The 15,220-nt window shown below is 46.5% G+C and overlaps 1 protein-coding gene across 1 annotated transcript in view; it reads right to left on the bottom strand.

Moving 5' to 3' along the window:
* Positions 1 to 224: 224 nt before the first annotated feature.
* The window catches only part of mtg2 (mitochondrial ribosome-associated GTPase 2), a 20,358-nt gene continuing 5,362 nt past the window's right edge, over positions 225 to 15,220 (bottom strand). Inside the window, exons 3-6 of the mRNA XM_079848774.1 lie at positions 11,264 to 11,379; positions 5,048 to 5,266; positions 3,674 to 3,812; positions 225 to 1,863 (exon numbers count right to left, since the gene is read on the bottom strand). Coding sequence (XP_079704900.1) covers positions 1,505 to 1,863; positions 3,674 to 3,812; positions 5,048 to 5,266; positions 11,264 to 11,379 — 833 coding nt within the window. The 3' untranslated portion in view covers positions 225 to 1,504. The remainder of the gene's footprint in view (positions 1,864 to 3,673; positions 3,813 to 5,047; positions 5,267 to 11,263; positions 11,380 to 15,220) is intronic.

The raw sequence follows: 15,220 nt of genomic DNA, 5'->3' as shown, positions 1-15,220 counted from the left end.
TGAACTGCAGCATGACCTGAAGATCTGAGGCCAACACCAGAAAAAAACCATAGATCAATTATTTAAAATGCGTCTATCTTTACTTACTTGCGGCCCGTATACTGGTTTCTTTAGATCCCGTGGTTCATGCAAGTTCGATGATACACTGCATGGCTTCAGTTTATGGCTTTTAAACCAGAAAATTATAAACATAGATTTACTCTATTATGAAAAACAAAAGTACATGAAATACAAAATACTTTATTGCAGACTTGTTCAAGCAGCTCCAGCAGTTCAAAGTAAAGTGGCGAGAGCCGACATGAAGAGGATCAGGGTTTATTTAGCGATGATGAACACACATTATCCCTTCCCTTCCTGTACAGAGTGAAACATCCCGGCTTAGCAGCTCTGCGTCTCCATGACGATGCATTTGTAAGAGTGCATTTGAAGTGATCACAATAGTAGTCTGGTATTAACCTGCATGATGTTTAGCTCTCTGATCCGGTTTATGGCCACAAGTGTATGTGTAGAATCTAGAGCTGGGCGATTTTTTCCCCTAAAAAAATCTGCGATTTTTTTTATAAAAAACTCGATTTACGATTCGATTCGATTTTTTCTCCCCCCATTTAAAACAAAATAACTGTGAACTGTAAATATATTTAAAAAATATATATTTATTGTATTTAATTAAAGTGCATAAACATAAACAAAATTGCAAAGGCAAACCCTTTCTCTAACTAAAAATTCACTGTGCAGTGCGCAACAAAGATTGTTAAACATCCAAATTATTTATACTGTATTTGGATTGAGCTAATAAAACAACAAAAAATCCTGAGGTAACTCTTATGCCTGGTTCAGATTACACGATTTTTTTGTCTGTTACAATAGTCACTGTCAGATTACACGATTTTGACTCCTAAAAATCTTGTCATGTCGTGGACAAGAAACATGTCAGACTACACATTGTTTTACAACCAGTCATCGCGAGCCATCTCACACACTCATTCAAGCTCACTCACATAGCCTACACACACACACACACACACACACACTCACTCACTCACTCACTCACTCACATACACGCACTATCTCTCTCTCTCTCTCTCTCTCACTCACACAGTCACACACACTCGCTCACTCACTCGCGAACACACACTCTCACTCACTCTCCCTCACTCACTCACTCGCGCGCTGTCGTCGTCGTGGACATGATATCTATGGTCGTGGAGGACCGTTAAAAAATTAAACAAACATGCTAGTCTTTTTGTCGTGATGTCGTGAAGCATCGAGGGCTGCGCCGCAGGGAGCGTTCTACGGAAACCCTGAAGGAAGATTTGGCGAATGCAAAATGTATGTACTATTGGGAGAAAAAAAATCTAAAAAATCGATTTTTTGAAAATATGAATCGATTTGACCTACCAACTCGATTTTTAAATCAAATCGATTTTTTTCCCAGCCCTAGTAGAATCAGATTATGATGACTGTGTGTGCTAATGACCAGGAGCTGGAGAAGGCCAGATGTTTGCTAAGAGAGTCCGCTGTCGTACATCCGCCTCAGGTGCAGGATCAGCTCTCCGGTGTTTTCTCCGGTCAGTGCAGACACAGGGATGACCGTGTGAGGGACGCGGCTCCTCAGGGCCTCCAGGCTCCTCCTGGCCCCCGGCAGGTCCATCTTGTTGGCCACGATGGCATGCGGTCTGAGGGAGAGCTGAGGGCTGTACTGGTCGAGCTCCACGCTCAGCTGCTGGAGCTGAACCCAGGGCTCCGCACACGACATGTCCAGCACATACAGCAGGACACGGCAGCGCTCGATGTGCCGCAGGAAACACACACCCAGCCCACGGTTCAGATGAGCTCCGGGGATCAGCCCGGGAATATCAGCCACTGAAGGAAAGAAAGAAAGAAAGAAAGAAAGAAAGAAAGAAAGAAAGAAAGAAAGAAGAGCTTTAACAAGAGATCTGTACTAGAGCTGTCACTTTTGTGAAAAAATCATGAATTTTTGAGACATAAGTGTTCATTGAATCGATTGTAAAATCGATTTTCCATGTCTAAAGACGTTTCCATTTTAAACGCCAAATATGGGCAAATCCACGGACAACTAACAGGCATTAGGACGAACGTAAAGAGGCTTGAGACGCGCACAATTCAGCAAATATTCCGGATGATTTATTGGCGTGAAGTTTAGTGCACAATGACAAACAGGAGTGCAACATTCTCCAAAAGCAATAAGCAGAGTGGACTGCCATAACATCAATGAAAAACATTACCTCAGGCTTCAACATGGCTGTGTTTACGATTAGAAATGTCAAACAAATTTTGCCTACGTAGGCGATTGTAGACCGTAGCCCGAATCTGTATCTGTTTGCGTGAGACTGTCTGCATACCGGCAGAATTCACAGTTTTGTTGTGAAAAGAGACACATTATGCAGCATAATTATAAGTATTATTTGCTTTTATGCGTGTTTGTCAGTTGCTGTGTGACGCGTGTTCGCTGAAGGCGTATCGTGACGAGCTGGACGCGCTCCGAGAAAAGACCGTTAAAATCGATTCCCTATTTTCGTTTTCGAAAAATTGCGTTGGTTGGTCCGATCGATTGTGCAATCGATTTTCGAACGTAAAGTGACAGCCCTAATCTGTACACACACACACACACACACACACACACACACACACACACACACACACACACACACACACACACACACACACCTGCCATCTGCTTGTGGTCCCTGTACTGGACGATTCCCACGTGAGGTTTGAGTGTGGTGAAGGGGTATGCAGCTCTCTCTTCTCTCTCTCTCTCTCTCACACACACACACACACCTGCCACCTGCCACAATTACACTTGCTCTGCCTGGTACGGGCCCTAAGAGCATATGTAGAGCGCTCCTCTCAGTACAGACAGTCGGAGCAGCTCTTCGTAAGCTTCAGCCGCCTCACCAAAGGGCTTCCGGTCATTGGCGTCAGAGCACACTCCACCAGAGGCATGGCGTCCTCCTGGGCGTGGTCCAGTGGGGCGTCTATTGGCGAATGATATATGTGTGGCAGTTCAAGCGTGATTGGATTGGTTCCCCATCGCGTCCAGCAGGCGCAAAAGGACTGAACGAGTATTGCGTAGACGGCCGTGCTATAACGCATGCGACTCGGCGTTCGTCACTTCAGTCGATTTAAACCTGAATCATATGGCGAAATGAGCTGCTTTTATTGGCAGATGCCCCGCCCCTTCGGGCGAGCTCTGCGCTCAGATCGGCGGGCTGTGCCCTGATTGGCTCATGCAGTCACGCCGCGCCGCCATAGGTTCGAGCAGCTCCCACTGACCAGCCAGTGCAGATCACTGCTCTGTTATGGCTGTAGCACTGCATGATTTTACAAAAGGCTTCAGTAATCGGAGAAAAGGAGTTTCCCCATCGTGTCTAGCAGACGCAATACTCGTTCCTTTATCTCAGAACCGAGAACCGAGGTTACATTAGTAACCAAGTCATTCAATTATGGTTAAAATACAAGGATATAGTAGTAGTGTTTATTTATCCCCGTAGGGAAAGTAGTTTGCAGCAAGCTCACACAGACATTTAAAAAAAATATTCACAGTTGGTCACAGAGTAAGAGCTTTAACGGGAGATCTGTTCTCTGACAGAGTGTGGTGAAGGGGTACAATCACACTCACTCACTCACACACACACACACACACACACACCTGCCACCTGCTCATGGTCCCTGTACTGGACGATGCCCACGTGAGGTTTGAGTGTGGTGAAGGGGTACGGGGCCACAGCCGGCCGGGCGTTAGAGATCGCTCGCAGCAGAGAGGACTTGCCTGCGTTTGGAAAGCCGACCTGCTCAGAAAACAGAAACAATCAACAGTCAGGGTTGGGAGGGTTACTTTTAAAATGTATTCCATTATGGTTACAAATTTCTTCATAAAAAAATTAACTATTAAAACTATGCAACGGTGTTTCACATCGCCCGTGTGTGTATATATATATATATATATATATACAGTACCAGTCAAAAGTTTGGAAACACTACTATTTTGAATGCTTTTGAAAGAAGTCTCTTATGCTCATCAAGCCTGCAGTTAAAAACAAGAAAAAAACAAAAAAAAACTGATAAAACTTAAAAAAGATAACCATTATTTTAAATTGTAATAATATTTCATAATATTACAATTTAAAATAATGGTTATCTTTTTTAATATACTTTAAAATGTAATTTATTTTTGTGATGCAAAGCTGAATTTTCATCAGCAAGTACTCCAGTCTTTGGTGTCTTATGATCCTTCAGAAATCATTCTAATATGATGATTTGATACTCAGTTATTATCAATGATGGAAACAGTTGTGCTGTTTAATATATTTTTTTGGAATACTTTTTTCAGGATTCATTGATGAGTAAAACGTTAACAGCATTTATTCATAAAAACAGCATTTATTCAAAATAAAAACATTTCTAACAATATAAATCGTTACCATCACCTTTTATCAATTTAACGCATCCTTGTTGAATTAAAGTACTAATTTCTTTTAAAAAAAAATAGTTATTGTTCCCAAACTTTTGAACGGTAGTGTATATTGTTACAAAAGATTTCTATTCTAAATAAATACAGTTCTTTTTAACTTTTTATTCATCAAATAATCCTGAAAAAAGTATCTCAGGTTATAAAAAAATATTAAGCAGCACAACTGTTTCCAACATTGATCATAAATCATCATATTAGAATGATTTCTGAAGGATCATAACACACCAAAGACTGGAGTACTTGCTGATGACAATTCAGCTTTGCATCACAAAAATAAATTACATTTTAAAGTATATTAAAAAAGAGAACCATTATTTTAAATTGTAATAATATTTCATAATATTACTGGTTTTTTTTGTTTTTGTTTTTTTTAACTGCAGGCTTGATGAGCATAAGAGACTTCTTTCAAAAACATTAAAAATAGTAGTGTTTCCAAACTTTTGACTGGTACTGTATATATATATATATATATTTATATATTTATATATGTATATGAAAGGCTATAGAGACATCCATTGGCTGCTGAAGTGTGTGTGAGGTGTGAGCTCTGACCAGTGCTGCGTGAGCCATGGTGCGCAGCTCCAGCTGAACCTCCCGCTCCTGGCCCTTCTCTCCCGCCGTGGCCGTCAGCGGCGCCCGGTTCTCGTTCGACAGGAAGAAGCGGTTCCCCTTCCCGCCGGCCCCTCCGTACGCCAGGGTGAACTGTTGCTCGTGGAGAGAGAGGTCCGCCAGCGTCTCGCCCGCTTCCTTCACAGCCGTGCCCAGAGGAACCTGCGGTGAACAGAGTCACGTGACTAGAGCTACTCGTTAACCATGCGGTGAACAGAGTCATGTGACTAGAGCTACTCGTTAACCCTGCGGTGAACAGCGTCACGTGACTAGAGCTACTCGTTAACCATGCGGTGAACAGAGTCATGTGACTAGAGCTGCTCGTTAACCCTGCGGTGAACAGAGTCACGTGACTAGAGCTGCTCGTTAACCCTGCGGTGAACAGCGCACGTGACTAGAGCTACTCGTTAACCCTGCGGTGAACAGCGTCACGTGACTAGAGCTACTCGTTAACCATGCGGTGAACAGAGTCATGTGACTAGAGCTGCTTGTTAACCCTGCGGTGCACAGCGTCACGTGACTAGAGCTGCTCGTTAGCCCTGCGGTGAACAGAGTCATGTGACTAGAGCTGCTTGTTAACCCTGCGGTGCACAGCGTCACGTGACTAGAGCTGCTCGTTAGCCCTGCGGTGAACAGAGTCATGTGACTAGAGCTGCTTGTTAACCCTGCGGTGTACAGCGTCACGTGACTAGAGCTGCTCGTTAACCCTGCGGTGAACAGAGTCATGTGACTAGAGCTGCTCGTTAACCATGCGGTGAACAAAGTCACGTGACTTGAGCTGCTCGTTAACCCTGCGATGTACAGCGTCACGTGACTAGAGCTGCTCGTTAACCCTGCGGTGAACAGAGTCACGTGACTATAGCTGCTCGTTAACCCTGCCGGGAACAGGGTCACGTGACTAAAGCTGCTCATTAACCCTGCGGTGAACAGCGTCATGTGACTAGAGCTGCTCGTTAACCCTGCGGGGATCAGGGTCACGTGACTAAAGCTGCTCATTAAACCTGCAGTGAACAGCGTCACGTGACTAGAGCTGCTTGTTAACCCTGCGGGGAACAGGATCACGTGACTAGAGCTGCTCATTAACCCTGCGGTGAACAGAGTCATGTGACTAGAGCTGCTTGTTAACCCTGCGGGGAACAGGATCACGTGACTAGAGCTGCTCATTAACCCTGCGGTGAACAGAGTCATGTGACTAGAGCTGCTCGTTAACCCTGCGGTGAACAGAGTCATGTGACTAGAGCTGCTCGTTAACCCTGCGGTGAACAGAGTCATGTGACTAGAGCTGCTCGTTAACCATGCGGTGAACAAAGTCACGTGACTTGAGCTGCTCGTTAACCCTGCGGTGTACAGCGTCACGTGACTAGAGCTGCTCGTTAACCCTGCGGTGAACAGAGTCACGTGACTATAGCTGCTCGTTAACCCTGCCGGGAACAGGGTCACGTGACTAAAGCTGCTCATTAACCCTGCGGTGAACAGCGTCATGTGACTAGAGCTGCTCGTTAATCCTGCGGGGATCAGGGTCACGTGACTAAAGCTGCTCATTAAACCTGCAGTGAACAGCGTCACGTGACTAGAGCTGCTTGTTAACCCTGCGGTGAACAGTGCACGTGACTAGAGCTGCTCGTTAACCCTGCGGTGAACAGAGTCATGTGACTAGAGCTGCTCGTTAACCCTGCGGTGAACAGTGCACGTGACTAGAGCTGCTCGTTAACCCTGCGGTGAACAGAGTCATGTGACTAGAGCTGCTCGTTAACCCTGCGGTGAACAGCACAGATGACTAGAGCTGCTCGTTAACCCTGCGGTGAACAGAGTCACATGACTAGAGCTGCTCGTTAGCCCTCTGGCGAACAGCGCACGTGACTAGAGCTACTCGCTAACGCTAGGTTCACACCGGACGCCGAAGTGGCACGGAACGGAAAATCACGCGCGGTCCGGCGCCTGCCTGTTCACACCAGACGCGTATTCTCCGCGGCGGTCGACAAGCGCTTCTGCTCAGTTGTTGTTTATTCAGAGCTATTTTTAACATCATGGGTAAGTAAATAACCTCATAAAATGAATACACCATGTTTCTGTAACCAAGAAGTTTGTACACTTCTTTTATTAATCCGTTGTCGAGACACACAAGCAGCCAGAGAGAGAATATGGTAGACAGTAGTAGTGTAGATATACCGTTGAAATATACATCCTCTCTTCAAATTTATTAAACCTATTTTGTTGTGTTTTTTCTTTGTTTGTTTTCATCTTTCTAGTCTGTTTAGATACACAAATATGATCGCATTTGTCACTCGCGGTATTTTAATTTTTGAAAATTGCTTATATTTTGACAATTGACCGGATTGTCTCGTGTTTCTTGGTGTGACTTCCTGCCGGAATGGACGCGGATCACTCGCGGCTCGCGCAAAAAATAGACCAGACTCCGAAACTGGCGCTTCACGGCGCGGGCCGGCCGCGGCGCTCCGCGTCTGGTGTGAACGACACCATAGGTTAACATGGGAGCCGAAAGGACGCGGCCTCCGTTCCGCGCCGCTTCCGCGTCCGGTGTGAACCAGGCCTAACCCTGCGGTGAACAGTGTCATGTGACTAGAGCTGCTCATTAACCCTGCGGTGAACAGTGTCATGTGACTAGAGCTGCTCGTTAACCCTGCGGTGAACAGCGCACGTGACTAGAGCTGCTCGTTAACCCTGCGGTGAACAGCACAGATGACTAGAGCTGCTCGTTAACCCTGCGGTGAACAGGGTCATGTGACTAAAGTTGCTCATTAAACCTGCGGTGAACACCGTCATGTGAATAAAGTTGCTCATTAAACCTGCGGTGAACAAAGTCACGTGACTAGAGCTGCTCATTAACCCTGCGGGGAACAGGGTCATGTGACTAAAGTTGCTCATTAAACCTGCGGTGAACAGCGTCATGTGACTAGAGCTGCTCGTTAACCCTGCGGTGAACAGCGCACATGACTAGAGCTGCTCGTTAACCCTGCGGTGAACAGCGCACGTGACTAGAGCTGCTCGTTAACCCTGCGGTGAACAGAGTCACGTGACTAGAGCTGCTCGTTAACCCTGCGGTGAACAGCACAGATGACTAGAGCTGCTCGTTAACCCTGCGGTGAACAGGGTCATGTGACTAAAGTTGCTCATTAAACCTGCGGTGAACAGCGTCATGTGACTAGAGCTGCTCGTTAACCCTGCGGTGAACAGCGCACGTGACTAGAGCTGCTCATTAACCATGCAGTGAACAAAGTCACGTGACTAAAGCTGCTCATTAAACCTGCAGTGAACAGCGTCACGTGACTAGAGCTGCTTGTTAACCCTGCAGTGAACAGAGTCATGTGACTAGAGCTGCTCGTTAACCCTGCGGTGAACAGCACAGATGACTAGAGCAGCTCGTTAACCCTGCGGTGAACAGCGCACGTGACTAGAGCTGCTCGTTAACCCTGCGGTGAACAGCGCACGTGACTAGAGCTGCTCGTTAACCGTGCGGTGAACAGCACAGATGACTAGAGCTGCTCGTTAACCCTGCGGTGAACAGCGCACGTGACTAGAGCTGCTCGTTAACCCTGCAGTGAACAGCACAGATGACTAGAGCTGCTCGTTAACCCTGCGGTGAACAGGGTCATGTGACTAAAGTTGCTCATTAAACCTGCGGTGAACAGCGTCATGTGACTAGAGCTGCTCGTTAACCCTGCGGTGAACAGCGCACGTGACTAGAGCTGCTCATTAACCATGCAGTGAACAAAGTCACGTGACTAAAGCTGCTCATTAAACCTGCAGTGAACAGCGTCACGTGACTAGAGCTGCTTGTTAACCCTGCAGTGAACAGAGTCATGTGACTAGAGCTGCTCGTTAACCCTGCGGTGAACAGCACAGATGACTAGAGCAGCTCGTTAACCCTGCGGTGAACAGAGTCACGTGACTAGAGCTGCTCGTTAACCCTCTGGTGAACAGCGCACGTGACTAGAGCTACTCGCTAACGCTAGGTTCACACCGGACGCCGAAGCGGCGCGGAACGGAAAATCACGCGCTGTGAACAGCTGTGAACCATGCGGTGAACAGCGTCACGTGACTAGAGCTCCTCGTTAACCATGCGGTGAACAGAGTCATGTGACTAGAGCTGCTTGTTAACCCTGCGGTGAACAGCGTCACGTGACTAGAGCTCCTCGTTAACCATGCGGTGAACAGAGTCATGTGACTAGAGCTGCTTGTTAACCCTGCGGTGAACAGAGTCATGTGACTAGAGCTGCTCGTTAACCCTGCGGTGAACAGCGTCACGTGACTAGAGCTCCTCGTTAACCATGCGGTGAACAGAGTCATGTGACTAGAGCTGCTTGTTAACCCTGCGGTGTACAGCGTCACGTGACTAGAGCTGCTCGTTAACCCTGCGGTGAACAGTCATGTGACTAGATCTGCTCGTTAACCATGCGGTGAACAAAGTCACGTGACTTGAGCTGCTCGTTAACCCTGCGGTGTACAGCGTCACGTGACTAGAGCTGCTCGTTAACCCTGCCGGGAACAGGGTCACGTGACTAAAGCTGCTCATTAACCCTGCGGTGAACAGCGTCATGTGACTAGAGCTGCTCGTTAACCCTGCGGGGATCAGGGTCACGTGACTATAGCTGCTCGTTAATCCTGCGGGGAACAGGGTCACGTGACTAAAGCTGCTCATTAAACCTGCAGTGAACAGCGTCACGTGACTAGAGCTGCTTGTTAACCCTGCGGTGAACAGTGCACGTGACTAGAGCTGCTCGTTAACCCTGCGGTGAACAGAGTCATGTGACTAGAGCTGCTCGTTAACCCTGCGGTGAACAGTGCACGTGACTAGAGCTGCTCGTTAACCCTGCGGTGAACAGAGTCATGTGACTAGAGCTGCTCGTTAACCCTGCGGTGCACAGCGTCACGTGACTAGAGCTGCTCGTTAACCCTGCGGTGAACAGTACAGATGACTAGAGCTGCTCGTTAACCCTGCGGTGAACAGAGTCACATGACTAGAGCTGCTCGTTAGCCCTCTGGTGAACAGCGCACGTGACTAGAGCTACTCGCTAACGCTAGGTTCACACCGGACGCCGAAGTGGCACGGAACGGAAAATCACGCGCGGTCCGGCGCCTGCCTGTTCACACCAGACGCGTTTTCTCCGCGGCGGTCGACAAGCGCTTCTGCTCAGTTGTTGTTTATTCAGAGCGTAACCCTGCAGTGAACAGCACAGATGACTAGAGCTGCTCGTTAACCCTGCGGTGAACAGCACAGATGACTAGAGCTGCTCGTTAACCCTGCGGTGAACAGGGTCATGTGACTAAAGTTGCACATTAAACCTGCGGTGAACAGCGTCATGTGACTAGAGCTGCTCGTTAACCCTGCGGTGAACAGCGCACATGACTAGAGCTGCTCGTTAACCCTGCGGTGAACAGCACAGATGACAAGAGCTGCTCGTTAACCCTGCGGTGAACAGGGTCATGTGACTAAAGTTGCTCATTAAACCTGCAGTGAACAGCGTCATGTGACTAGAGCTGCTCGTTAACCCTGCGGTGAACAGCGCACATGACTAGAGCTGCTCGTTAACCCTGCGGTGAACAGCACAGATGACTAGAGCTGCTCGTTAACCCTGCGGTGAACAGGGTCATGTGACTAGAGCTGCTCGTTAACCCTGCGGTGAACAGCACAGATGACAAGAGCTGCTCGTTAACCCTGCGGTGAACAGGGTCATGTGACTAGAGCTACTCATTAACCCTGCGGTGAACAGAGTCACGTGACTAGAGCTGCTCGTTAACCCTGCGGTGAACAGCGCACGTGACTAGAGCTGCTCGTTAACCCTGCGGTGAACAGCACAGATGACTAGAGCTGCTCGTTAACCCTGCGGTGAACAGCACAGATGACTAGAGCTACTCATTAACCCTGCGGTGAACAGCGCACGTGACTAGAGCTGCTCGTTAACCCTGCGGTGAACAGCACAGATGACTAGAGCTGCTCGTTAACCCTGCGGTGAACAGGGTCATGTGACTAAAGTTGCACATTAAACCTGCGGTGAACAGCGTCATGTGACTAGAGCTGCTCGTTAACCCTGCGGTGAACAGCACAGATGACTAGAGCTGCTCGTTAACCCTGCGGTGAACAGGGTCATGTGACTAGAGCTGCTCGTTAACCTGCGTGTGTTCGGGAGGGAAACTCACTGAGATGTAGGTGGGGCTGCCATTGCGTCCGTAGCGGTTTTTACTGCTTCCTGCCACTCCGTCTTTCCCACGATACACTGCTGACACAGAGGACAGTGACTTCACCTGCCGGTTCACTGCGAACGAGAGCGAACGAGTATTCAAACCTTTTGCTATAGCATTCTGAAGTTTAGTTCAGACGCAATCCATTTCTCGGGATCAACACTGAGATTCTTCTACACATTGATCAGAGTAAATCAGTGTCAAATTTAATTAGGAAAGACTAGGGCTGCACAATTAATTGCTATTAAGGAAATGCTATTTGACCAAAATTTTATTAGTTGTTTAGTCGCAAAAAAAACCCCCCTGAAATCGTGTCGAAATCACGCAGACTATAACGGACAGATTGCTAACAGCAGGAAATCCAAACATTCGTCTATCATTTATCGACCTCAAATATGGCTTATGACTCATCACAAGCTCTAATGTTAACCTAGACAAATGTGCTTTAGGGTATCTACTATCTTTGGCGCATATTCAAGTGTTTGTGAGGAGAGCGTGGCTACTGCATGACAAACAGGCCGTAATCTTTGGTCATAGAGATAAGAGTAATGCAAAATGTAAAGATCTACTTTTATTTTTGTAAACTCACAATAACAACAAAATGTTGTGCTTTTGTAAAATAATGGCGTTTTCTGGCGATTTGGTCTTGAACTTGAGCACATCATAAATTAACTGAAACTCAGCTTATACTTGCCTCACAGACATGAGAAATATATCTATAGAAAGTTTGAAATGTCTACATTTGAATGAACATATTCAAATGGAATATAAAAATTCTCTGATTATGTAATCCGCATGACACCTGCGTGTCCACTACTGCGGAGAGGACGAGAAATCGCAAAGGCTACAATTATTTTTTATGCGCAGCTCGTGATGAGCGGCTCTGTGATCAGCAGTAAACACTGCTCACTCTGAAAGCACTGCGAGATTGAGTCACTTATAACGTGCATTTGAAAAAGCAACACGTGTCAAACATCCTTCCAAACATGAGCAGCATTTATGAACCTCTTGTCCAACAAAAGATAACATTTAATAAATCAAAGCGTTTCAATCTTCTGTTTATTCAGCTACAGCGATAGAGATTTCCTGGATTGACGTGTGTTGTCTACTTCTGCGGAAGGGGCATATTTGGTGTGTGTGTGTGAGACGCCCTCTGGTGTTCAGAGGGATATTTGGTGTGTGTGTGAGACGCCCTCTGGTGTTCAGAGGGATATTTGGTGTGTGTGTGAGACGCCCTCTGGTGTTCAGAGGGATATTTGGTGTGTGTGTGTGTGTGTGTGTGTGTGTGTGCGAGACGCCCTCTGGTGTTCAGAGGGATATTTGGTGTGTGTGTGTGTGTGTGTGTGTGTGTGTGAGATGCCCTCTGGTGTTCAGAGGGATATTTGGTGTGTGTGTGAGACGCCCTCTGGTGTTCAGAGGGATATTTGGTGTGTGTGTGTGTGTGTGTGTGTGTGTGTGCGAGACGCCCTCTGGTGTTCAGAGGGATATTTGGTGTGTGTGTGTGTGTGTGTGTGTGTGTGTGTGTGTGTGTGTGAGACGCCCTCTGGTGTTCAGAGGGATATCTGGTGTGTGTGTGTGTGTGTGAGTGAGACGCCCTCTGGTGTTCAGAGGGATATTTGGTGTGTGTGTGTGTGTGTGTGTGTGATACGCCCTCTGGTGTTCAGAGGGATATTTGGTGTGTGTGTGTGTGTGTGTGTGTGTGTGTGTGAGACGCCCTCTGGTGTTCAGAGGGATATTTGGTGTGTGTGTGTGTGTGTGTGTGTGAGACGCCCTCTGGTGTTCAGAGGGATATCTGGTGTGTGTGTGTGTGTGTGAGTGAGACGCCCTCTGGTGTTCAGAGGGATATCTGGTGTGTGTGTGTGTGTGTGAGTGAGATGCCCTCTGGTGTTCAGAGGGATATTTGGTGTGTGTGTGTGTGTGTGTGTGTGATACGCCCTCTGGTGTTCAGAGGGATATTTGGTGTGTGTGTGTGTGTGTGTGTGTGTGTGAGACGCCCTCTGGTGTTCAGAGGGATATTTGGTGTGTGTGTGTGTGTGTGTGAGACGCCCTCTGGTGTTCAGAGGGATATTTGGTGTGTGTGTAAGACGCCCTCGGGTGTTCAGAGGGATATTTGGTGTGTGTGTGAGACGCCCTCTGGTGTTCAGAGGGATATTTGGTGTGTGTGTGAGACGCCCTCTGGTGTTCAGAGGGATATTTGGTTTGGTGTGAGACGCCCTCTGGTGTTCAGATGGATATCTGGTGTGTGTGTGTGTGTGTGAGACGCCCTCTGCTGTTCAGAGGGATATTTGGTGTGTGTGTGTGTGAGACGCCCTCTGGTGTTCAGATGGATATCTGGTGTGTGTGTGTGTCAGTGATGCGCGGGTCAATGTATAAACAAACCGCACCCGACCGACGTTTTCAACTAACCCGCCCGCAACTCGGACCGCAAAAAACGAAAAAGAAAATATTGTACCCGACCCGCTTCCTGACCCGCATTTTTATTAAAGTAGCTATAATGCTCATCGTAGCGTCTTAATATAACTTAATATTCTAATTTTGTCAAGAATTATAAAAAATCGTCAATATAAGCTCATAATTTGTACTAAAATAGTCTAAATGTTTAGTTTTAAAAACAATTTTAAAAAGCTGGCTATGTCTATTTTGATGTTTCTGCGCAAGTTCAGCAGACAGTGGTTCGGGTTTGTTCCGATCAGAGCTCGTGAGCGGAGAGCGCATTTCTGAATATTCCGCTCCGCTCACGGTCGCTCGCCCAACCCAGATGGCCTGCTGGTTCGAAAATATGTGGAATAAGGGCTGCCTCCGACTATTTTTTTTTCTAGTCGACTAGTTGTTCATTTAAGCCATTCGTGGACAAATCGCCCCTTTATATTAAATTAATTACTTAAATATAGCCTACAGGAATAAGCGTAATGACCGCACGCTTAAAGGAGAACTCCGGTCAATTTTAACATTGAGCTCATTTTTTTGTACATTTGGAGTGCTGTCAGTACAGAGAACAACGACAAAAATCGGTTTTGCCTACACCGAGTTATTCTATTTTTAAAATTTGCACCCTGTTGACTTCAATGGGGCAAGTACTAAACCTGCTTTTAGCCTCTTAACATCCTTGATGTGTCATTACAAGTGCACAGAAAATGTGAGTGATTCCTTCTGAGTGAACACGAGTGATGATGTTATTTAAGCCAGCGCAAATACCTGTATTTACATCCTGTTTTTCGGTTGAAGTCCAAAGTAGTCGATTGCCGAGTTCACGCGCGTGATCATAGGTATTAAACCTATGCGTGTGAACTCGGCAATCGACTACTTTGGACTTCAACCGAAAAACAGGATGTAAACAAAGGTATTTGCGCTGGCTTAAATAACATCATTTTTATACACATCTTTCACATCTACTGCAGTCAGATTCACTCGTGTTCACTCAGAAGGAATCACTCACATTTTCTGTGCACTTGTAATGACACATCAAGGATGTTAAGAGGCTAAAAGCAGGTTTAGTACTTGCCCCATTGAAGTCAACAGGGTGCAAATTTTAAAAATAGAATAACTCGGTGTAGGCAACACCGATTTTTGTCGTTGTTCTCTGTATTGACAGCACTCCAAATGTACAAAAAAATTAGCTCAATGTTAAAATTGACCGGAGTTCTCCTTTAAAGCTTGCCACAAAGAACCGGTTAAAGTAATGATTATGAATGTGTCTAAATTAGCAAGGAGACATTTAATTGTTTAGTAATAAACTGGTGTTTTCTGTGTCGCTGCAAAGATGAAGTTGACAATGCGGAGATTGCGGACTCGCCATGAACGCCAGAGAGAAATGCACATTTCATATGGATTAGCCTACATAATCAGAGAGTATAGCCTATTTATTTTGGTTTGAATATTTTCGTTTAAAAGTAGACATTTCAAGCTTTCTGTAAT

The sequence above is a fragment of the Squalius cephalus genome (assembly GCF_949319135.1).
Source record: "Squalius cephalus genome assembly, chromosome: 18".
NCBI lineage: Eukaryota > Metazoa > Chordata > Actinopteri > Cypriniformes > Leuciscidae > Squalius > Squalius cephalus.
The sequence above is the reverse complement of the archived record's forward strand: the minus strand, read 5'-3'. Positions and strand labels throughout refer to the sequence as shown.